At 40.6% G+C, this 24397-nt stretch overlaps 1 protein-coding gene across 14 annotated transcripts in view; it reads left to right on the top strand.

Annotated features, from left to right (window-relative positions):
• The window catches only part of LOC141072913 (scavenger receptor cysteine-rich domain-containing protein DMBT1-like), a 490185-nt gene that overhangs the window by 215925 nt on the left and 249863 nt on the right, over positions 1-24397 (top strand). For 13 of the 14 annotated variants that reach the window (XM_073560164.1, XM_073560162.1, XM_073560161.1 and 10 more), the window contains 5 exons: positions 15689-15709; positions 16341-16361; positions 17601-17621; positions 20649-20669; positions 21710-22024. In XM_073560164.1, the coding sequence (XP_073416265.1) occupies positions 15689-15709; positions 16341-16361; positions 17601-17621; positions 20649-20669; positions 21710-22024 (399 nt within the window). The remainder of the gene's footprint in view (positions 1-15688; positions 15710-16340; positions 16362-17600; positions 17622-20648; positions 20670-21709; positions 22025-24397) is intronic. The other variant, XM_073560160.1, reaches the window with a different exon arrangement.

The following is a 24397-nucleotide window of genomic DNA, read 5'->3' as shown; positions in this document are numbered from 1 at the left end:
TAAAATAGTAAACTATTTTAACTTTAATCCCTAAAAGTGATACTGAAGATGAAGGCTGAAAATAAAGCTATTGATACAAAGTATTACATAGGGTACATGGTCTTCATGGCATCCACTGCTGTTTGCTAAAGAGGGGTGAAACGATAATATGTATTAGTTGCGTTTAATAAAAGTCACAGGTCCTGGTATAAATATAAACATACCAGGACCTGTGAATTGCATTAAACTCAGCAAATATTCGATTCACTCCTCTCTAGAAAACATCAATGGATGTCCTGAGGACCAAGTATGTAACATTTTGTATCAATAGCGTTATTTTACTATTTCATTATTCTCGCGAATTAAATCTGCTCCAATAGTGAATCTGAATTTTCGTAAATAGTGAAGAAAATGCCCATCACCAATTTCCTCAGTGCATAAGATTGCGTCAGCCAAAGGCTCACTCAAACTTAGGTCACCCAAGCATCCCCATATTGCTTTGCAGCTAGAGAGAATCATTAGTTTCTAAATGAAACACAGATAATAACCGATAATATATACCGTATATTATATACACTTCTAAAAAAAATAAAGGGAAAACTTAAACAACACAATGTAACTGCAAGGCAAGTTGTCCAGTTATGAAGTAACACCAATGGTGAATCAATTTCTCCTGCTGTTGTGCAAATGAAACAGATAACAGGTAGAAAAGATAGGCAATTAGCAAGACAACCCTTATAAAGGAGTGGTTCTGCAGGGGGTAATCACTGACAATTTCGCTGTTCTATGTCTCTTTTTGGCTGTTTTTTGGTCACTTTTGCATTCTGACATTGCTCTCAACACTAGAGGTACACAACAGTAGCATGAGACGGTGTCTACAACCCACAGAAATTGCTCAGGTAGTGCAGCTCATCTAGGATGGCACATCCATGGGAGCTGTAGCAACAATGGCAGCTGTGTCTCTCAGCACAGTGTCCAGAACATAGAACAGATACCAGGAGGCAGGCCAGTACACCAGAAGACATGGAGGGAGCTATAGGTGGGCAACAACCTAGCAGTAATACCACTACCTCCTCCTTTTACAAGGAGGAACAGGAAGAGCAGGGTCAGAACCCTGCAAAATGACCTCTAGCTGGCCACTAACATCCATGTGTTTGCTCAAACTGTCATAAAAAGACTTCATTAGAGTGGTATGAGGATTAGTGATGGGCGAGCACTAAAATGCTTAGACGCTCGCGGCTCGGGTCGAGCATATTGAAATGCTCAGGTGCTCGACCCGAGCAACGAGCTCAGTTTAAGTCTAAGGGAAACCCGAGCATTTTTGGCGCATACCCCCAGGGGTCTTTTTAGGGTCTAAAAACGTCAGAAATCGAAGGGAACGGTGCTCAGATGGCATGGGAACATCATAGGGAAGACTTCTGGAAGCATTTCTGACTCCCAGGTCACTGCTGTGATCAATGTTGTCACAGTCTTACGCCACTTTTACAGGCGCACAATAAAACATACAAAAACAAAGCCAAAATGGATTTTCCTTGGGAAATAGGTTAAGGAACATCCATTCCAGGGTAATGATTTGTATGTAAGGCAAAATAAATAACCCAAACCAAAAATGATCCTCCACCACTTGGGATATGTTCACACTTAGCGTTTTTGAACCCGATTTTCAACTTTAGCATTGCTTTCAACCAAGACAAATGTATTCACTGGGAAAAGTCATTTTAAAATTTTACAATCTTATCTGGCCATGTGATGTGTGACACATCATCTGACACATCCTGTTTAATTTATGATGGAGGGACTCCGAAAGCCACAAAGCTTATTTTTATAGGGCCATCAGGTGGCCTTCACTTTTCTTAACGGGCCAGCAGTCGGTCCTCACTATTCTTAGAAAGCCATCAGCCGGCTATGCTTTGTTGTTCCCATTATTAAACAGAGAGTCTCTTATTATTGCCTATGCAGTGAGTGGCAGGGCTGCCCAAATTTGGATGCACCCCAATAACTCTGAACAGACATCCTAGATGGCCACATGAAAATAAAGTTCTCATTATTATTGATTTAGTACTCCTATAGTGTTTGCCCATGAAATAAATGGAAGGCCTGCTCCAAATTTGGACGCACCCCAATAACCCTTTGAACAGATGCCCTGGATGGCCACATGAAACCAAAGTTCCCATTATTATTCATTTGGTACTCCCATACTGTTTGCCTGTGCATTGATTGCAAGGACAAAGATAAGCGCACCCCAATAACCCTTTCAACCAACATACTGGATGACCACCTGAAAGCATTGTTCCCATTACACAGGTCTGCAAAAAAAATTTTCTCAAGAGCTGTTTTGGTTATTCCACATAATCTTTATGTTTTTGAGTGCGCTGAATCCGAAAATGACCTCAGTTTTGTCATAGGACATCACGTTTTCTGACAATTTAAGTAACTATGTTAAATAAGACAATACCTCAAAATAAATGAAAATAGACTCATAAAATTATTTTTTTATTACAAATGTTTCATGAAAATCATTTTTTTAACTGCAATGAGCTCACTAACACACACTAAAATCGATTCTACTTCCCTGTGAGGCATCTCTTAGTACATTTACGCTTGTGAGTAGCATCTGTAATGTCTCTCTGAAGTGTCCAACAGTAGTCTGCCATCATTGTAATGCTCCATCTTCCCTGGTATCTTCTTTCCATCTCTTTAATGTCCTGGTGGAATCATTCACCTTGCTCTTCACTCACAGCTCCCAAATTTTCAGGAAAGTTGTCAAGGTGGGAATGGAGGAAATGCACTTTCAAACTCATCAGGCAACCTAAAGCTTGAAATGCTTTCTGCATTCGTCCGACGATTTTTTTGTTGTCAGGGTCTTTGTTATTGCCTAAAAATTTCTCTACGACCTCTTTAAATGCAATCCACCCTTCTTTTTGAGGATGCGTCATGGTATTGATAAACTCTTGATCAGCTATAAGCCTTCTAATGTCTGGTCCAACGAACACACCTTCCTTCAATTTTGCCTCCAAGAGGCCTGGAAACTTGGTGACCAAGTATTTGAAGCATTCTCCATCTTTTGGAAGTGATTTTACAAATTGCTTCATCAATCCCAATTTGATGTGGAGAGGTGGTAGAAGAACTTTATGGGGAGGAGCCAAAGTTTCTCGGAGGATATTTTTTTCACCAACTGTGAGCACCCTCAGCTGTCAATTCTTCTTGGTCCAGTGATTTTGTCGGTGTCGACTGTCCCATAGACACCGAAAACAAGGGTATTTGGTATACCCAGCTTGTTGCCCGAGCAGCATGCACAAGACTTTCAAATCCCCGCACACTTGCCAACCGTGGTCTTCATATTTAAGTTTATGAAGAACCAATTCCAAGTTCTCGTAGGATTCCTTGAGTTGTACGGAATGACCTACAGGGATGGAAGCATAAAAACCGCCGTTGTGGAGTAAAACTGCTTTGAGACTTCTTTTTGAAGAATCTATAAAAAGACGCCATTGCGCTGAATCATATTGGATTTTGAATTGACCCATCAAACCTTCGACATCGATGCAATAAACCAACTTATCTTCCTGGGCAAAGTAAGGAACGAACTAGTCTTCACGATGTCTGAACCGTGAAAAAGACACTCCTGGCAACAATAAATTCTTGCTTTTGAGCCTTGATCCAAGTAACTCAGCGGCATCTTTGGGAAGATTCAAGTCTCTTACCAAATCATTCATCTCCTTCTGGGAAAACAATTTTGGTCTTGTATCATCTTCAAAGTCAGAACTTGATTCATCATCTGGTTCAGGTATGACTCCACCTTCATTGGAGCTAGTTATCTCTTCCAAGGTAGCAGGGGCCTTGGGTACTCGTATATCTGTGCCATGGGGGATGGGACGAATTGCTGAGTGAATATTGGGGTATGAAATGGAATGCTTCCATTTTGAATTATACCCTTTCACATCGCATGAACAATAGTAACAATCGTCACTATGGTTCTTTTGCTCTCGCCATACCATAGGAATCCCATAACGGAAAGCATTTTTCTTACCTTTGAACCAATTTCGGAGGTCTTCAACACACCATTTGCACACTTTATGAGGCGCCCAAGCTTTATCTTGATCTCCAAGCTTTAGTCCGAAATATTCAAAGAATATTTTTTTCACAAAATCTGTAATATTCAGCTGTTGCTTCAACACTGTATATTCACCACAAATGTAACAGAAACTGTCAGGCGAATTAATACACTTCCGCTGAGCCATAATGCTAATTTTGGAAAACATGGTTGAAAATGACGAGCTAACACGAACTGAGATTAAAAAGTGTGAACAGGTGAGAACCAAGATATAACAATTGAAACAAGCCCGGGCATGTCAGAGCCCACTCGTTCAGCTTGCAACATGTTGATGCTGGTTTCATTAGCTCACTCTGCAAGTTCTTTTCTTTGAAAGTTATATTTTTTTGGCATTGTATATCTTCAATGCATTGATGTGAATTAATTAATAATAATTTTGACTTTCAAAACCCTAAGATAAAAAAAAGCAAAAATTGAGAAAAATTTACTAAATTTGAAGAGAATTTTGCATTTTGTGGCAAATCCTGATGTCCAGGATTTTTTTCAATATTTTTTTCGTTTTCAGCACACCAAAATACATGGAAATTAGATGAAAATAATCAAACAGCTTTTTAGTCGTGGACCTGTGTTATTAGTAATTTGGTACTCCCATACTGTTTGGCTATGTAGTGAATTGTTGAGCCTGAAGAACCTGCATTGGAGAATTGCAATGTTGAGGCTGAAGACCCGGCTGTGGAGCACTTCAGTGTTGAACCTGAGGAACCTGCATTGGAGAATTGCAATGTTGAGGCTGAAGACCCGGCTGTGGAGCACTTCAGTGTTGAACCTGAAGAACCTGCATTGGAGAATTGCAGTGTTGAGAATGAAGACCCAGCAGGGGATAATGTCAGTATTGAGGCTGGAAAACCTGCAGTGGAGAATTGCAATGTTGAGGCTGAAGACCTGGCAGTGGAGCATTGCAGTGTTGAGCCTGAAGAACAAGCAGTGGAGAATTGCAGTGTTGAGCATGAAGACCTGGAAGTGGAGAATGTCAGTGTTGAGGCTGGAAAACCTGCAGTGGAGCATTGCACTTTTGAGGTTGAAGACCCGGCAGTGGAACATTGCAGTGTTGAGCCTGAAGAACCAGCAGTGGAGAATTACAGTGTTGAGGCTGAAGAAACTGCAGTGGAGAATTTCAATGTTGAGGCTGAACATCTAGCAGTGGAGTATTACAGTGTTGAGCCTGAAGAACCAGCAGTGGAGAATTGCAGTGTTGAGGCTGAAGAAACTGCAGTGGATAATTTCAGTGTTGAGGCTGAAGACCCAGCAGTGGAGCATTGTAGTGTTGAGGCTGAACACCTGGCAGTGGAGCATTGCAGTGCTGAGCCTGACAAACCAGCAGTGGAGAATTGCAGTGTTGAGGCTGAAGAAACTGCAGTGTAGAATTGCACTGTTGAGGCTGAAAACCCGGCATTGCAGTATTGAGCCTGAAGAAGCAGCAGTGGAAAGTTGCAGTGTTGAGGCTGAAGAACCTGCATTGGTGAATTGCAGTGGTGAGCCAGAAGAACCTGTAGTGGTCAGTTGCAGTGTTGAGCCTGAAGACCCGGCAGTGGAGCATTGCAGTGTTGAGCCTGAAGATCTGCCAGTGGAGCATTGCAGTATTGAGCCTGAAGAACCAGCAGTAGAGAATTGCAGTGTTGAGGCTAAAGAAACTGCAGTGGAGAATTGCAATGTTGAGGCTGAAGACCCGGAAGTGGAGCAATGCAGTGTTGAGGCTTTACACCCGCCAGTGGTGCATTGCAGTGTTAAGCCTGATGGACCAGCAGGGGAGAATTGCAGTGTTGAGGTTGAAGACCCAGCAGTGGAGCATTGTATTGTTGCACCTGAAAAACCAGCAGTGGTGAATTGCAGTGGTGAGCCTGAAGACCCGGCAGTGGAGCATTGCAGTGTTTTTCAGACTAAAGAACCAACAGTGGATTATTGCAGTGTTGAGGCTGAACACCCTGCAGTGGAGCATTGCAGTGGTGAGCCTGAAGTACCAGCAGTGGAGAATTGCAGTGGTGAGCCTAAAGAACTTGTAGTGGACAATTGCAGTGTTGAACCTGAAGACCCGGCAGTGGAGCATTGCAGTGTTGAGGCTGAAGGACCAGCAGTGGAGAATTTCAGTGTTGAGGCTGAAGAACTGGCTGTGGAGAATTGCATTGTTGAAGCTGACCAACCAACAAAGTTCACATTATTAAGAAGTGGGTCTCCCATACTGTTTGCCTATGCAGTGAATGCAAGGCCTACCACAAATTTGGATGCACTCCAATACCCCTTGGAAGAGAAGTAAAGGATGTCTTCCTAAAAATCTCTTTCCATTACAAAGTAGCAGGTCTCCTATACTTGTAATGCCCACACAGTAAGTGTATGGGCTGTCAAACATTTCCCTCTGGGGGGTACACAGCAACATACTGTCTAATTTTTTTTATGGACATCATAAACACCCTTTAAAACATTAACATGGGTGTTGTATCACTGACCTCGGTCACCCTAGTGATCTAGTCGTGGTGGATGAAGAGACGTGGAGGAGGGCCTCCTAAAAATCTCTTCCCATTACAAAGGAGCTGATCTCATATACAGTAAGGGTATGGGCTGACAAACATTTCTCCCTGGGGGTATACAGCAACATACTGTCTAAAAAAATTTTTTTACGGGCATCATAAACACCCTTTACAACAATCATGTTGGTGTTGCATCACGGACCATGGTCAGCCTGGTGATATAGTGGTGGTGGATGATGAGGATGAGGAGAAGGAGGAGAACAACAGCAAATAGGCCAAATCAGGAAGCATATACCCATGTGTGGGTGTGAAGAGGTGCATGGGAATAGACCTCCCAAAAAAACACTGGATTGAACTTTATATTACGCTGCTATCATTCGGTGGTGTAGAGAAGTCTCCCCCAATCCAGCCTGTGTTCATTTTTATAAGAGTCAGCCTGTCAGCATTTTCAGTTGACAGGCAGATGCGCTTATCAGTTATAATTCCACCAGTGGCACTAAAAACCAGCTCTGACAAAACGCTAGCGGCAAGGCAGGCCAGGACCTCCAAGGCATAGAGAGCCAGTTCATGCCATGTGACCAACTTGGATACCAATAATTATAAGACACAGAGGAGTTACGGAGGACAGAAAAAATACAGGGAAAAACGGAATGTCTCACCATGTCAATGTGCCTGGTAGCCTTCAATTTGCCAGCAGCGATCCAAAGAATTCTGTCTGATCGTCGGATCACAATGAGAGGAAGAAAAAAGTTGTCGGATCACACAGCTGAATAATCAAAAACAATTCTTCTTTATTTCACACCATCATAAAAATGTGTAGATATATCCACAAATAGTCATTCTATGACAGAGGGCTGATAGCCAGAAACTCGTCAGAAGGTGACTGTTTTTGTGGATATATCTACACATTTTTATGATGGTGTGAAATAAAGAAGAATTGTTTTTGATTATACAGCTGTGTGATCCGACAACTTTTTTCTTCCTCTCGAATTACAGAGGACATTGGTACGGTCAGCAAGGTACTCCCTCAGCATCTCCCAAAAGTTTCCACTCCTTGTGAGAGTACCCTGCACCTCAGGGCCAGTGCGATGGGAGGGTCTGAGAAAACTCTCTCAGAACTTTGCCAGTGTTTCCCTGCCTCTGCTGGATTGGACTTGTGTCTCTCTCACCTGTACTCCTTGGTTTTCCGATGAACTGTGACCTCTGTGGCCACCGTTTTCAGAAGGGAATTTTTAAATAATTCCACAATAAGGGCCCTCTGGTACTGCACCATTTTCATACAACTGTCTGCCTCTACAATAAGAGATATAAAGTTTTCTTTGTAGCGTGGGTCTAGAAGTGTCACCAACCAGTAATGACTGTCACCCAAAATTTGGAGAATGCGATGATCACGTGAAAGGCAGTGTAACATAAACTCAGCCATGCATGCCAGACTGCTAAAAGGCAAGACTTTCATGTCCTCACAAAGAGGACAGGAAGATCGAGTGAGAAGATGTGGGTGTTTTGTTGTGGCAAAATTTCAGCTTGCCCATGATCTCGACTTCGGCCTCTGTATGCACCATCACCATCACGTCCACTTCCCCATCCCTTGCCACGCGCCTTGCCCATTTTAAATGGAGTAGAATATTTTCCACGTTCACTACAATTGGCTGAATTTGGAGCAAACTTATATGTGATCCGTGTGCGGGAAAACCACAATTTAAAATATCTGGCCTGTAGGTAACTTTTTTTTCAGCAAACTGAATAACTCAATAACTAGGCTAAGACACAGCAAAAACAGTTTAATGAAGCCCAAAAAATGCCACAATTTTTAGCCCACTGATAGATGAGGCATTTGATGGAGATACCAAAATTTAAAATATCTGGCCTGTTTTGTTTTTTTCCACAGCAAAATAGTGTCAATAAGTAGGCTCAGATACAGCAAAAACAGTTCAATGGAGCCCTCAAATGCCACAATTTTTACCCACAGAAAGGAGAGGTGTGTGATGGAGTTCCTCTACTTTTAAATATCTGGCCTGTATTTTTTTTGCCAGCAAACTGGTGTCAATAACTAGGCTAAGACACCGCAAATAAAAATTCAACGGAGGGCTGAAATGGCACTATATTTAGCGCAATAATATGTGATGCCTGTGATGCAGATACCGCACTTTAAAATATCTGGTCTGTATTTTTTTCTAGCAGCAAAATGGTGTCAATAACTAGGCTAACACACTATAAGAAAAATTCATTGGAGGCCTGAAATGACACCATTTTGAGAACAATGAAGTGCGATCCATGTAGCAGACAAAGCCCAGTGTAAAATATCTGCCCTGTAGGTAAATATTTTTTTTCAGGAAACTGGTGCCAAGAACTTGTATAAGAGACTCCAACAAAATGTTACAGTACCACGAAAATGTGATTGCTGTGACGGCAAAACTCCTGTTAAAAATAGCTGGATTTTAACGCTGTACTATGGAAAGGATCTGGCTGTATTCTGCAGTGCCCACAAGCAAATGGAGAATAAAAAAAACTGTGTGCTCTGGATTGCTTTTGAATAAAATAATCAGGATTAAGATGCAAAAAAATATTCCTGGCCACTGATACCTGGGGCTATGTATATACGGTCAATATCTGTAATAGGCAGCAACAGCAGACAGCAATGGAATGGACCCTCTTGCTGTATGCAATGAAGTATGCCACATACAATGCCTGCCTGCCTAGCACTGATATCTATATACCCACATGCACTGCCTGCATGCCTAGTACTGATATCTAAAGATCCACATAAACCGCCTGCATACCTAGCAATGATATCTATATACCCCATAATTAGTCCTTAGAAGGACTGTTGGTTTAGCTTGATTTGTGTATTTAATAATAGTCTTCCCACACTAACTTATACACCACCTATTCTGTCCCTATCTCTACAGAAACTCTCCCTACACTGGCAATTCCAGAGCAGACTGTGTCGAGCAGGGCGGCACCAGGTCTGATATAGAGACCTGATGATGCTCTGCGGCCCGCCAATCACTGTACTGCCACAACCAACATGGTTGCGGCATTACAGTGTGCGGCAGACAGTAACTGCATGTTGATTGGTGCTCTAAAGAGTGCCCAACATGCAGAGCGGTGACCCAAGCTCCCGCCGAGCAACCACGGAAATGCTCACCGAGTATCGCGAGCACTGCGATACTCAGGTGAGCACCGTGCATTACCGAGCATGGTCACTCATCACTAATGAGGATCTGACGTCCACATGTGGGTGTTGTGCTTACAGCTCAAAACTGTGCATTTGCCAGAGAACACTAAGATTGACAGATTTGACATTAGCACTCTCTGCTCTTCACAGATGAAAGCAGATTCACACTGAGCACATGTGACAGACGTGACAGAGTCTGGAGATGCCATAGAGAATGTTCTGCTGCCTGCAACATCCTCCAGCATGACCAGTTTGACAGTGGGTCAGTAATTTGGAGAGCCTCCATATGTTAGCAAGAGGTAGCATGACTGCCATTAGGTACCAGGATGAGATCCTTAGACCCATTGTGAGACCACATGCAGTTGCATTGGGCCCTGGTTTCCTTCTGATGCATGACAATGCTGGGCTTCATATGGCTTAAATGAGTCAGCAGTTCCTGCATGATGAAGCTATGGACTGGTCTGCCGGTTCCCCAGACCTGAATCCAATCGAGCTTCAATGCTTTAATCCAGGTCTGGGAAGAGAACCCTCAGGAGAACATCCACCTCCTCATCAGGAGAATGCCCAGGCATTGTAGGGAGGTCATACAGACACATGGAGGCAACACACACTACTTAGCATCATTTCCTTGTCTTGAGGCATTTCCACTGAAGTTGGATCAGCCAGTTGGATAATTTGATTTTCCACTTTGATTTTGAGTATCATTCCAAATCCAGACCTCCATGGAATATTCATTTTGATTTACATTGATTATTTTTATATTTAATGGTTCTCCATGCATTCCACTAAGTAATGAATACAGATTTGCAACTTGAATATTTAATTCAGTGATATCTAAGATGTGGTATTTTAGTGTTCCCTTTATTTTATTTTTTTAGCAGTACTGAGAAATTTATTTTGCTAAATTTTTATAACTTTTTAGACCTTGTTTGACATAAGAATTAGGGCTCATACAGATGACACTTTCTCTTGTATGAGTGCTTGGTTATTCATGGATAGCACTCGTGCCTATGATATTCTATGGGGTAGTTCACATATCTGATTTTTTTCTTCAGACCAAGACTCGCATGCTCGTTTCAAGTAATGAGTATAATGGGAGTCACTAAGGAAAATTAGCTTTTTTCTGGCATACCCTACAAATAGGTCTGGGGGGCAGTAAAAATTTTCAAATGGACGGGAATAGTGCTGAATGGAAGGAGAACAGCACGTGGAAGACACCTGGAAGCATTTCTGACTCCCAGTTGACTGCTGAGAAAAATGTTGGCACACTTTTACTCCACTTTAAGGAGTGATAATAAGACATTCCAAACGGAGGGGAAATTGCATTTTACAGGAAAAAATGTGAAGAAACATTTTTTCCTGTATAATGACTTGCATATAAGGGAAAATGTAAAAAGGATTAAAAAAAAAATATATATATATATATATATATATATATATATATAATATGTCAACCAAAATAGGTTTTTTTATTAAAAAATAGGAAATTTCAGTGTAATTTATGAAGGTAGCAAGAACTGCCAAAATTGAGTGACTCAGAAACACCCTGTATTTGACATAAAGTAGAGGCTCATGAACATTGTGTTTAAATTGTCATATATTGGTACTCTTAGACTCATAAAGGCTATGCATTTTTGAGGGTTATAGACCAAAGAAATGTACTCCAGGCCACGGACTAGTCTATGGATGAGCAATATAATATCAAAAAATGTTGAGCAAGTTTTATGAGGGTTAATGAAGTGAACTAAAGACCAGAGCATGAATAGTCTATGGGGAGCAATATAATGCCAATACATTTCTAAACACATTTTTTGAGGCTTATATAGCAACAAAATGTATCCAAGAAGATGTAATACCCTATGGGTGAGCTATATAATACTGATACATTTTGAACAAGTTTTTTGAGGGTTAAATAGCAACAAAATATACCCAAAAACATAATACTGTATGACTGAGAATTGTAACCCAGCAAAATGTTTTTTACTTTTTTGAGTGTTATACACTCACTGGCCACTTTATTAGGTACACCTGTCCAACTGTGTGTTAAGACTTAATTTCTAATCAGCCAATCACATGGCGGCAACTCAGTGCATTTAGGCATGTAGACATGGTCAAGACAATCTCCTGCAGTTCAAACCGAGCATCAGTATGGGGAAGAAAGGTGATTTGAGTGCCTTTGAACGTGGCATGATTGTTGGTGCCAGAAGGGCTGGTCTGAGTATTTCAGAAACTGCTGATCTACTGGGATTTTCACGCACAACCATCTCTAGGGTTTACAGAGAATGGTCCGAAAAAGAAAAAAAATCCAGTGAGCGGCAGTTCTGTGGCCGGAAATGCCTTGTTGATGCCAGAGGTCAGAGGAGAATGGGCAGACTGGTTCGAGCTGATAGAAAGGCAACAGTGACTCAATTTGCCACCCGTTACAACCAAGGTAGGCAGAAGAGCATCTCTGAACGCACAGTGCGTCGAACTTTGAGGCAGATGGGCTACAGCAGCAGAAGACCACACTGGGTACCACTCCTCTCAGCTAAGAACAGGAAACTGAGGCTACAATTTGCACAAGCTCATCGAAATTGGACAGTAGAAGATTGGAAAAACGTTGCCTGGTCTGATGAGTCTCGATTTCTGCTGCGACATTCGGATGGTAGGGTCAGAATTTGGCGTAAACAACATGAAAGCATGGATCCATCCTGCCTTGTATCAACGGTTCAGGCTGGTGGTGGTGGTGTCATGGTGTGGGGAATTTTTTCTTGGCACTCTTTGGGCCCCTTGGTACCAATTGAGCATCGTTGCAACGCCACAGCCTACCTGAGTATTGTTGCTGACCATGTCCATCCCTTTATGACCACAATGTACCCAACATCTGATGGCTACTTTCAGCAGGATAATGCGCCATGTCATAAAGCTCGAATCATCTCAGATTGGTTTCTTGAACATGACAATGAGTTCACTGTACTCAAATGGCCTCCTCAGTCACCAGATCTCAATCCAATAGAGCATCTTTGGGATGTGGTGGAACGGGAGATTCGCATCAGGGATGTGCAGCCGACAAATCTGCGCCAACTGTGTGATGCCATCATGTCAATATGGTCCAAAATCTCTGAGGAATGCTTCCAGCACCTTGTTGAATCTCTGCCACGAAGAATTGAGGCAGTTCTGAAGGCAAAAGGGGGTCCAACCCGTTACTAGCATGGTGTACCTAATAAAGTGGCCAGTGAGTGTATATCACAAAAATGTATCCCAGAACATGGAATAGTGTGTGGGTAAGGAATGTGACAAGCAAAATTGGCACCAAAATGTGACAGAAGCACATAATGCTTTATGGATGAGTAATCTAATCCTGAAATATTTTTCTACGTGTTTTATAAGTTTTACATACCATCAAAATACAAGAAAAACAGTGTTTAACTGTATGGATAAGTCATTGAATCCATTAAAAAGTTTTCAACGAAAATATTTTGATGAGATGAGGCTGGGCTTGCTACAGTCTCTCTGTGGTACACATGTCAGACAGCCATGCCCACTCTTCAGTTATTATGTGTGAAGGCTGACCAGAACACCGATGGGTGTGTTGGAGCTGGTGCAAAACCACTGGCCTCTTCTGCTCACAAAGCCTTGCCAGCATGTGCAGTGTGGACGGTGTGGTGACATTGTACGCCAGTCGGTGAGCTGGCACTTGCAGCAGTGCCAGAGCAGCATCAGCTGTAGCCAACTTTTGAAAGTGGGCACTGACGTGGCATACCTTGACAAGAAGCTCTGGCACATCTGGGTATGATTTCAGAAACTGCTGAAGTACTAAGTGGAGAACATGTGCCAAGCAAAGATTTTGTATGAGCTTGCCAAGCTTCATAGCCGCCACTAGGTTTTGCCCATTATCACACACAGCGATGCCTAGTTGGAGGTTTACAACACACACAGAGGATGCAATGGGGGGAACGACCTTTTCTCTTAATTTCATAAACCAGATGGTATATATTAAACTGAGACTCCCCCCACACTATATAGTACTTCTAAAGGACAGTCATAAGAACTAAACATATTAAACCTAACAAAAAACAATGACCATATGTCCTATGCATAAAATTATTTATTTTATTAATTATTCAATAAAAAGACAGGATTTTTTTAAAGCACTTTTTGCAAAGCATCAATGTAAACATATAAAATTTAATAGCAAGTACATGAAAAAAAGGGGGGCAATACTATCCAGTATATAAAATCACATCCATAATAGGAACCATGCTGGAAAAATAACCACACGTGTACAGTGTTTTATTTGTTAAACATAAATTGTGTGAAATAATTATTACCCTAAAAAATAATTCTTTTTGTCACTTAGTGCAATTAATAAAAAATATATAAATATTAGCCAAAGCATGATGAACGTGCAATGTAATAAACGACCAGCAAAAGTCTCAATTAAAAGTGCAAATAAGTGCAATATACTAACCAACCAGCAGGTGTCTCCATAAAGGCATGTAATATAAAGTTTACCAGTTATAACACCTACACCTATCCATATATATAAGTACCTAGGTGAGACATATCCTGGCTCAGGACAAGTAGAAAAGGCCCGCAGCATAAAGCTCAGAAATATCAAAGTGTCAAAATATCGATCTTGTATGAGATTATAACTTACAGGCTGTAATGCTTCTGCTCACCTGGGATAGCCGCCCCTCCCCAACGCGCATTTCGGCCTGTTGCCTTCGTCAGTGATATTAAATATTATATGTTTACATTGATGCTTTGCAAAAAATGTTTTTAAAAAAATCCTGTCTTTTTATTGAATAATTAATAAAAGAAATAATTTTATGCATAGGACATATGGTCATTGTTTTTTGTTAAGTTTATTATGTGTAGTTGGAGGTTCAGTAGTAAGTACCACAGGTCTGTCTGGTGTGTAATTCTTTAAGCAACTCTGCCGCATAGACAAATTAGCTTCAGCAAAGCTTTTTGCCTCTTCGTTGAGGCAGTGCTGCAGAGCTTCCAGCTTCTGGCTGATGTGGTCGACGTGCTCTGAGATAGCACATCACAGATGAGAAGGAGCACGAGGGAGTGCAGGAACTGCTGAAGGAGGTGAGTCTTCTCTTTATGGTAGATTTGGATATTGATACGCCTACCTCCTGGAGAGTGTTGTTCACTTGGTTGGCTGTTGTGAAGGAGTTTCTCTTCACCATGGAGATTATTCTGCGATCATCCACCACTGTTGTCTTCCGTGGGCGCTCAGATCTTTTTGCATTGATGAGTTCACCAGTGCTTTCTTTCTTTCTCAGCATGTACCAAACTGTAGATTTTGCCACTCCTAATGTTGTAGCAATTTCTCGGATGGGTTTTTTCTGTTTTTGCAGCCTAAGGATGGCTTGTTTCACCTGCATGGAGAGCTACTTTGACCGCATGTTTCCTTCACAGCAAAACCTCCCAAATACAAGCACCACACCTCAAATCAACGCCAGGCCTTTTATCTGCTTAATTGAGAATGACATAACGAAGGGATTGCCCACACCTGTCCATGAAATAGCCTTGGAGTCAATTGTCCAACTACTTTTGGTCCCTTTAAAAACAGGGTGGCACATGTTAAGGAGCTGAAACTCCTAAACCCTTCATCCAATGTTAATGTGGATACCCTCAAATGAAAGTCTGAACTTCAACTGCATCTGAATTGTTTTGTTTACAATTCATTGTGGTAATGTCTAGAACCAAAATTAGAAAAATGTTGTCTCTGTCCAAATATATATGGACCTAACTGTAGGTGAAGAAGCAATTTTTATAAGAGATCTTTTGGTTCAGTTGGACACTCCTTAAATTTTAGCACACATATTGAGGCCTAAGCCGTAAAAGTATGAGAAGCTTTGGTCTTATGCAGATGGTCAGGTGAATAGATAAAAAATAACAGAATATACATGAGTTTGTGTTAACTTTTAAATTCCATTCTAATTGAGCTTATTTTTATTTCTGCAGTTGAACCTTCCCCTACTCCAGGTAACATCAACTATTTATTTTTCTTGTTGAAACATTATAAAATTGAGCTGTTTAAGCCATCCAAAAATCAATTTTTCTACTTAGAGAACAGAACCAGGTTACCTAATTTCAAAGTGAACTTGGATTTGACAAAGCCAGTGGCTGTGCTGACAGTACATTGGAGATGGCACATGATAGTATACCTATAGCAAACTGGACAAGTTTTTGCCAATGTTCCAATCTGCTGAGATAGAAGTCCACAGGATTGGGTTTAGGGTATCTGCTGGAGAAAGGATATAGGTGGAAAAGCATTTTCAAAAAAATGATTCTTTTTAAAAGAAGTTTTTTATGTCTAAGAAAATTTTCAGCAAGCCTATCAGATAGCCAAATCATTATTAGAGTCTCAGCCACTTTTCAATAGTATCTATTGCAAGAAGCAGGTAAGACTATATTGAGCTTGTGACTGCAAAAATGAAAATCATATACGGTATGTGTGATAATGTGACCACCGCTAGAAGTAGTAGTAACAGTTTGAAAAGCTTTGCGCTCTAAGCCAGATGGTCAGATAAACGGATAAACAACAGCAGAAGAATTGTGAGTTTGCATTAACTTTTAAATTCTTTTCTAATTGAACTTACTTTCATTTCTGCAGTTGAACCTACAACTTTAGAAGGTAACATAAATAATATATTTTTTGTAACCTGAAATTAAACTGTAATGAACTGTTTACCTCATCCAAAAATTTCTTTATTTAGAGAACATAAACAGGTTTGCGATTTCAAAGTGAAGAAGAAAGGTCTCCTAACCAAGACGTCTCTGTATGCTGAATAGGGTACTTCTCCCAGCAGCAGTATAGTATACAGATACCACACTGGAAAAAGACAAGAGATGGGTGTGGGTGTCTAGTGGGTAGTGGCAACAGCAGCATTGTAAATATTAGGAAAGACCAGGCCAAGAGATGTCTGGCAGCGTAGGACAACCTCCAATACTCCTTGGCAGCTGTAGAACAGAATAGATGATATGATGGACAAGAAGTAGATGACCAGCTGGGCAGGAGTCGCCCACACTGTTGGCAGCAGAAAAGTGTAGAAGTCAAATAATAGGCAAGTAGACTGTATGTCTCATCATTGTCAGTATTGGTGAAATGAAAGTTGCCATCGATCCATGCTTAAGCTATTTGTACAAATGTAAACTTCTACACATTTCTAGAATGTGACCTGATCTGATTCGAAATCACAAAGCCAATGGGTGCAGTGGATAATCTCTCTGACAGCATAATGGAGTTGGCACTTAATAGTATGCCCATAGCAATTTAGAAGAGTTCTAGCGAATGTTCCAATCTGCTGAGTCCGAAGTCCATGCAATCGTAGTTCAGAGAAAGGTCACACGTGGAGAAACCATTTTCATAAAAGTGATTATTTGACGCAAAGACCTTTCTCTGTCTGCAGAAAACTTTATCAATATATATTGCTTATTTTGTGCCTATTTTATTGTTATCCTGGATTTAAGAGACAAAATAGAAATGTAACATTCTTTTTTAAATAAGTTGTGCATCAAGGAGAGTTTTGTCAAGACCTTCAGCTTTGCAAATCCTAACTAGATTCTCAGCCTCTCTTCAATAGAAACTATTAAACGAAGCAGGGGACACTGTAGTCGGCTTCTGACCACAAATATGCAAACCACATATCTGCGATCACATGTTAGGATTCGGCAAGCAGCAGTGCTTACTGAACATTTCCTCACGTGAACAACGACTTTAATGTTGGCGTGAGGCTTCAGTAGTAAAAGTTTGAGACACTTTGAACTTTTAGCCAGATTGTCAGGAAAATAGATGGATAAAGAAAGAGAAGAAATATGAGTCTGGGTTAACTTTTAAATTCTTTTCTAATTGAGCTTATTTTTATTTCTGCAGTTGAACCTTCCACGATTCCAGGTAACAAACTAAATATTTTTTAATTTTGCAACACTTTAAAATTTAATTTGTTTGAACTGTTCAAGGCAGCCAACCCCTCCATGATTCAGGTGAGTGGGTGGTTGTTCTCATCAGTAGAATGCACCTGTGCTGCTCCATCCTTTATCAGTGGGGGCCTGCTGCATCCTGCTAGTCCATTTGTCATTTGACAAGGTTTAGGTGAGGCTATTTTTCATGATGTGTTTTTTGAGTTTCTCTATGTTAGCTGTTTTGAACTGTTCAAGCCATCAAAAAATCATTTCTCAGCACTGGCAGCAGCAGAAATGTGTAAAGACAACGGACAGGCAAGCAGATGGCATGGCTGATCTAATCATTGGCATCCGCTGTGGGTGAATGAAAGTTGGCATTGATCCATGCCTGATTCATTTTTACAAATGTAAAATTATCCACACATGGAAGATAATCTGATCCGATTGAATGTGACAAGGCCATCGGCTGCATCGAAAACCCCCTGACATCACACTAGAAGTAGTGCATGATAGTATGACCATAGCAAACTGAACCAGATCAGGCCAATGTTCCAATCAGAAGTCCATGGGAACTGAGTTCACGGTATCTGCCAGAAAAAGGACATGAATAGAGAAGCAGAAGCTTTCTCTGTCTGCAGAAAACTAATATTATACTGGATTTAATAGAAATAAAATAGAAAAGTAATATTCCTTTTTTTAAAAAGTTGTCTATCCCTAAGGAAATTTTTTCAACCGCTACACCTTGCTAACGTCTCGACTACTTTTTAATAGAATCTTTTGAATGAAGCAGGTGAGGCACTAATTGGCTTTTGATCGCAAATATGCAAATCTCATATTTATGATCATATGACGACCGCTGCAACCAAAAAGTGGAGCCAAATCTTAGCATTGTGTAAACCCATATTCCGTTACAATTCAGAAAGCTGCAGACCTTGTTGGAAATTTCCTTAGCTAACCCCTTACTGCCAGCTGACGGAATAGTGAATTTTTTTCACCACTTAGATAAAAGAGAACCTAGACATGTTTGGTGTCTATGAACTCGTAATGACCTTGAGAATCATAATGGCAAGTCAGTTTTAGCATTTAGTGAACATGGTTAAAAAAAAAAAGAAAAACAATTATGGAATTGCACTTTTTTTTGCAATTTCAACGCATTTGGAATTTTTTTCCAGTTTTCCAGTACATGATATTGTAAAATGAATGATGCCTTTCAAAAGTACAACTCATCATGCAAAAGCAAACCATCACATGGCCATATTGATAGAAAAATAAAAAGTTATGGCCGTGGGAAGAAGGGGAGCAAGAAATGGAAAAACAAAAACGGAAACACCTGGTCCTTAAGGGGTTAAATATTTTTTTAATACAATTTTTGCGATGCATGAAAGGTAAATGGTCTATGAGAATAGCAAAGACATATCTGTAAGTAGAGATATCTGTAAGTGCAGGGATATGACTGGCAGCCCTTGGCAGCAGTGATTCAATATATGGCTGGGGTCTCACTAGAGAGAAATAAGGACGAGTGAGAGGCGTAAAAACCTCGCACTAAACACGGACCAATGATTCTCTATGGGGCAGCTCCCATCAGCCGTATATTTCTCGGCCGTATTTTACAGGCCGAGACAATTGCAGCATTCTGCGATTGTCAACGTATTCCGGCCGAAATACGCCAATGCAAGTCTATGGGTGCGCAAAAAATACAGATTATACATGGACCACAAGTGTGACTTGCGAGAAATACGCACCCGGTGTCCTTTAACAAAAGCTGTCAATTCATTTTGCGAGACATTAAAATCACATTGACATGTTTAATAAAGAAACGAAAGAATAGATATATACACATAGAATACATATATATATATATATATTTTACATGTCATTACAAGTTTTTAATACACATATAATACACATATTGAGACATTGTGTCACTGAGACACACATATATATATATGTATATTTACATTTCATAGAGTTCTGACACAGCAGAATAGCCGCTAATTCAATTGCCGGCTTCTGTAAAATCCTTCCCAAACCCGACATGAAATTACACATGGTTTACATACAGTAAACCATTCATTTAATGTATTTTGTTATATATCCCTGATGAATAATTAAAGTAGGGTATGTGTGGGTAAAAATTGGGACGTCTAGGTGTTAAATTAAGGGGCTAATTCATTGTAAAAAAAAATGCGTGGGCTCCCGCGGTAAAATCGCAACCAGAGAGGTAAAGCTGGTGAGTGAGGGCAGATTTTATTAGCCTTGAGAGGGACCATTGTTTTTGCCCCCTGCCTGGCTACAAAAATCTGCCCCCAGACACCCCAGAAATGGTGCATCTATAAGATTTGCCAATTCTGGCACTTATCCTCTCTATACACATTGCCCTGTAGCGGTGGCTAATGGGTTAATATTAATGGGCTAATGTCATCTTGCAATTGGAAGGTGATATTAAGCCGATTAATAATGGTGAGGTGTCAATAAGACACCGATCCATTATTAACCCTAGACTATTAGGCTGGAGTCACACTACAGCGAGATACGGCCGAGTCTCGCAGGTTAAAACCAAGCTCTGGCACCGGCACTCCGGAGCAGAGCGTGCAGCTCCATGTATTGCTGTGCGGCTGCACACTCCGCTCCGGAGTGGCGGCGCCAGAGCTTGGTTTTAACCTGCGAGACTCGGCCGTATCTTGCTGTAGTATGACTCCGGCCTTAAACAGTTAAAAATACACACACAGACATTAATGTCAACCACTTTTTATTACAATTTTTGGAACAAAGCAAGTGAGACTCTAGTCGGCTTGTGACCACAAATATGCAAGTCACATATTGGAAATAATATGATAAATTGATCCTAGCAGGGAAAATACTGAGGAAATAGTAAGGCCTTTATAGAGTTTTAGAAGCTTTGCATTCTTAGCCAGATGTTTAGGTAAATAAGTCAAGAATCATAGGCAGAAGAAATATGAGTTTGAGTTAATTTATAAGAATTTATTTTCTAAATCGCGTTTATGGTTATTTTTTGCAGGGCAACCTACCACTTCTCCAGGTAACAGCAGCTGTAATTATTATGTAATATTAGATACGCTCTAATCTGTTGGTAAAATACTGTGTTAGTTTTATGACTATGCTCCAAAATATAGTAATTAAGTTAGATGTACAGACATGACTGCAGTGCAGATCTTTATGTGAGCTTGTGTAGGTTAATCTTTGTTGGTCTTAGGCCGGTTTCACACGTCCTGATATTTCCGGTGCCGGAAAAAACGGTACCGGAGATATCCGTGTCCATGTGGATACGTAGGCCATCCGTGTTACAGCTGTGTGCTATCCGTATGTCCGTGTGTACCATCCGTGTGTGATCCGTATGCTGTCCGTGAGTCCGTTTATTGAAAAAATTGGTTTCAATGTTAACCCTATGACTTCTAAAAACGAATTGGCACAATATGTGTGACGAGCGTCAGCTTACGCTTCAAAAACGCTTAAAAAAAATGCATCGTGGGCACACAGCCTAAGAGTCTATTGAGCTATGCTGCAGTGTTTGCCCTGTTAGCAAAAAAACAGCACTGCATGCAGGAAATCAAGGATTGCATAAGACCAGAAAAACAACGATAAATCATCATCAAACATGAGAATGTTGGTCTCGAGTCACCTGCTTGAATGTAACAGTAGTCAATCAATTCCACTGCTGCTCTATTCAAAGTCCATGTGAATGCCTGTGATAGTGCGCCATGTAATATGCTTATTTTGTCAGCCCCAAAAGTTTTAAACAGAACAACAGTGTGCATGCTCGACACCTGCTCCAAATGAAGGGACCCCCAATATGGTGATCTGGGAGGACAGTCCCAGTGGTGGCACCTCAGCAAATAGCCACATTTTACTTTTCTTATAGGCTTGTGGTAAGTTGAGATTCGGGAACCCATTTACTTTTATGGTTTTGGCTCCAATCTTTTTTTGCAGTAAACTTGCAGTATTTTTGTTGCAATTAGGGTAAATTGTACATTGTGACAGCATTTTATGTACTTTTATTTTTCAAGAAATGTGAACTATGTCTCTAACAAGAGTAGTTTATTTATTTATAATTTTTTTTAGGAATTTATCCAATGCGACTGGTCAATGGCCATCATGCATGTGCTGGACGGGTAGAAATTTACTACAACAATGCCTGGGGAACAGTATGTGACGATGTTTGGACCATCAATAATGCACATGTTGTATGCAGACAGATGGGCTGTGGATATGGAATTTCTGCTTTACCTTCTGCATATTTTGGACAAGGTTCTGGTAGCATTCTGCTAGATGACGTGCAGTGTTCAGGAAGTGAACAGTACTTGTGGCAGTGCAGGCACATCGGTTGGGGCTCCCATAACTGCAATCATGGAGAGGATGCTGGAGTCATCTGCTCAGGTATGTTACTAAGGTACTACATTATTCCCAAAAGTCAGCCATGCAATGTCATTGTGCAGAAAACATTATAAGGCGATGCAGCTCCAAACCAGCAGCATATTTTTTCACACTCATCAGTGAGTGAGTATTAGTAATCATCTTTCTTATCCTAAGAAGTCACTTGTGAGATGAGAACAATCCTTTAATATGTTCATATGTGTGGAAATCTAGGCATACGGTGTGATTTAGCAAGCATTTTTGCTTGAATCCTTGAGTGAAAAACCTTTAAACATCACAAAATAATTGTGCACTGCAGCTCAAGGTTCCACAAAAGTTTTGCAACTTTAGGCATATTGTACTTTCAGTGTTCTCAGCCAGCTTCGTCCACTTTTAGAAAATGAACAGTGCTGGTGTGGGATTGGACAGCAACAGACATGTCCATCTAATTCATCAGAATAGATCCTGCTCACTAGACCTTATACAAAACTCCCAATTCCTGTCCTGTACAGTTGACTTTTCAGCAGTCTCATTCTGATCACAGACAGGAATACAATGACAGATAAGGCATCTGTATACAGTGAATAACACTGTAATTACCATTCACAGTCAGTTCCACTATCTTCACATTGACCATTGCTCTAATTAGAACATGTTCAGATAAGGCTTCTATACAAACAAATGAGGTTGGAGTCATTCTACTGCTTCTAATGGCAATGTACCCAACTGGATGTAGGAGTCTGTTATTAGGCCAATGAGCCAATATGAAAGCTGCAAGACTTTTTATGTTTTTAACCATAAATACTGGTATGAATATTGAAAAAGAAAAGCAATCAAAAATAAAAAAAAATTCATACTGTACATTTAACAAAAAAAAAACCTGGTCATTTTGTGATAACACATTTCTTTTATCTTGATCGGGCACCTATATATACTCTAGTTTCATAGCGTAACACTGAGCCATAAATACATTTCTTGTTCAGGTAAATAAGGATCTTGCAATTTATCTTAAATTTTAAAGGTGGTCTGCCACCCCAAATTGTCTAGTAGACTAACTACACAGTACTATATGGGACAAAGCTCCTATAAAATTCATACTAGCAACCATTACTGGTACAGGTGAGGAAGAAATAACTTTTAATTTGTATGCAAATGAGAGGGATTTTGTAGCCCATTGACATTGTTAAGAGTTTGATAAACTGTTACACATCCTCATTTTGCATCTTTAGTACTTTATAACCACACATTTTGGTACCTAGTAATATCAATAATTATGAAGAGATCCATAGTAAAAATTAATGAAACTTTATTAATAATTATTATAAAAATACAGAAACACAAGATTAAAAAAGCAAAGTGCCTCACAGGGTAGAACCACAAAAATAATGAATAAATAAGCTCAATTGCTAAAGAAGTGAGTGGCTATTAGTTGAGTTAAATCCATATATATAACAGAAGACAGAAAAAATGAGACTAAATATAATTCAAAAAAATACAATTCAAAAAATGGGGGATAAAGAGGTGAAATAAATCCAAAATCTCATCAAAAATTTCAATGTAAAACCCCTTATGAAAATCATGAATCAACAGATGTTATCATAATACTGACACTGTAAATTATTATTATTATTACTATACATTTATATAGCGCCATTTATTCCATGGCGCTTTACAGGGACAAGGGGAAATATAGACAAGTACAATAAACATGTGCAAGACAAGGGACACACGAGTACAGAAGGAGAGAGGACCCTGCCCGTGAGGGCTCACAGTCTACAGGGATGGGTGAGGATACACTAGGAGAGGGTAGAGCTGGTTGTGTAGTGGTTCAGTAGACCGAGGATCATTGCAGGCTGTAGGCTTGTCAGAACAGGTGGGTTTTCAGGTTCTTCTTGAAGGTTTTCATTGTTGGTGAGAGTCTGATGTGTTGCGGCAGAGAGTTCCAGAGTATGGGGGAAGCACGGGAGAAGTCTTGTATGTGGGAAGAAGAGATGAGGGGGGAGTAGAGAAGGAGATCTTGAGAGGATCGAAGGTTGAGTGTAGGTAGGTACCGGGAGACCATGTCACAGATGTATGGGGGAGACAGGTTGTGGATGGCTTTGTATGTCATTGTTAGGGTTTTGAACTGGAGCCTCTGGACAATAGGAGGCCAGTGAAGGGCCGCGCATAGGGGGGAGGCAGGGGAATAGTGGGGAGACAGGTGGATTAGTCGGGCAGCAGAGTGTAGGATAGACTGGAGTGGTGCCAGAGTGCTGGAGGGGAGGCCAGAGAGTAGGAGGTTGCAGTAGTTGAGGCGGGAGATAAGGGTGTGCACTAGTGTTTTTGTGATTTCATGGTTGAGGAATGCGTGGATCCGGGAAATATTTTTGAGTTTGAGGCGGCAGGAGGAGGCAAGGG

The sequence above is a fragment of the Dendrobates tinctorius genome, unplaced genomic scaffold, assembly GCF_039654945.1.
Source record: "Dendrobates tinctorius isolate UK_male_01 unplaced genomic scaffold, ASM3965494v1 ptg000293l, whole genome shotgun sequence".
NCBI classification, from domain to species: Eukaryota; Metazoa; Chordata; class Amphibia; order Anura; family Dendrobatidae; genus Dendrobates; species Dendrobates tinctorius.
The sequence above is the reverse complement of the archived record's forward strand: the minus strand, read 5'-3'. Positions and strand labels throughout refer to the sequence as shown.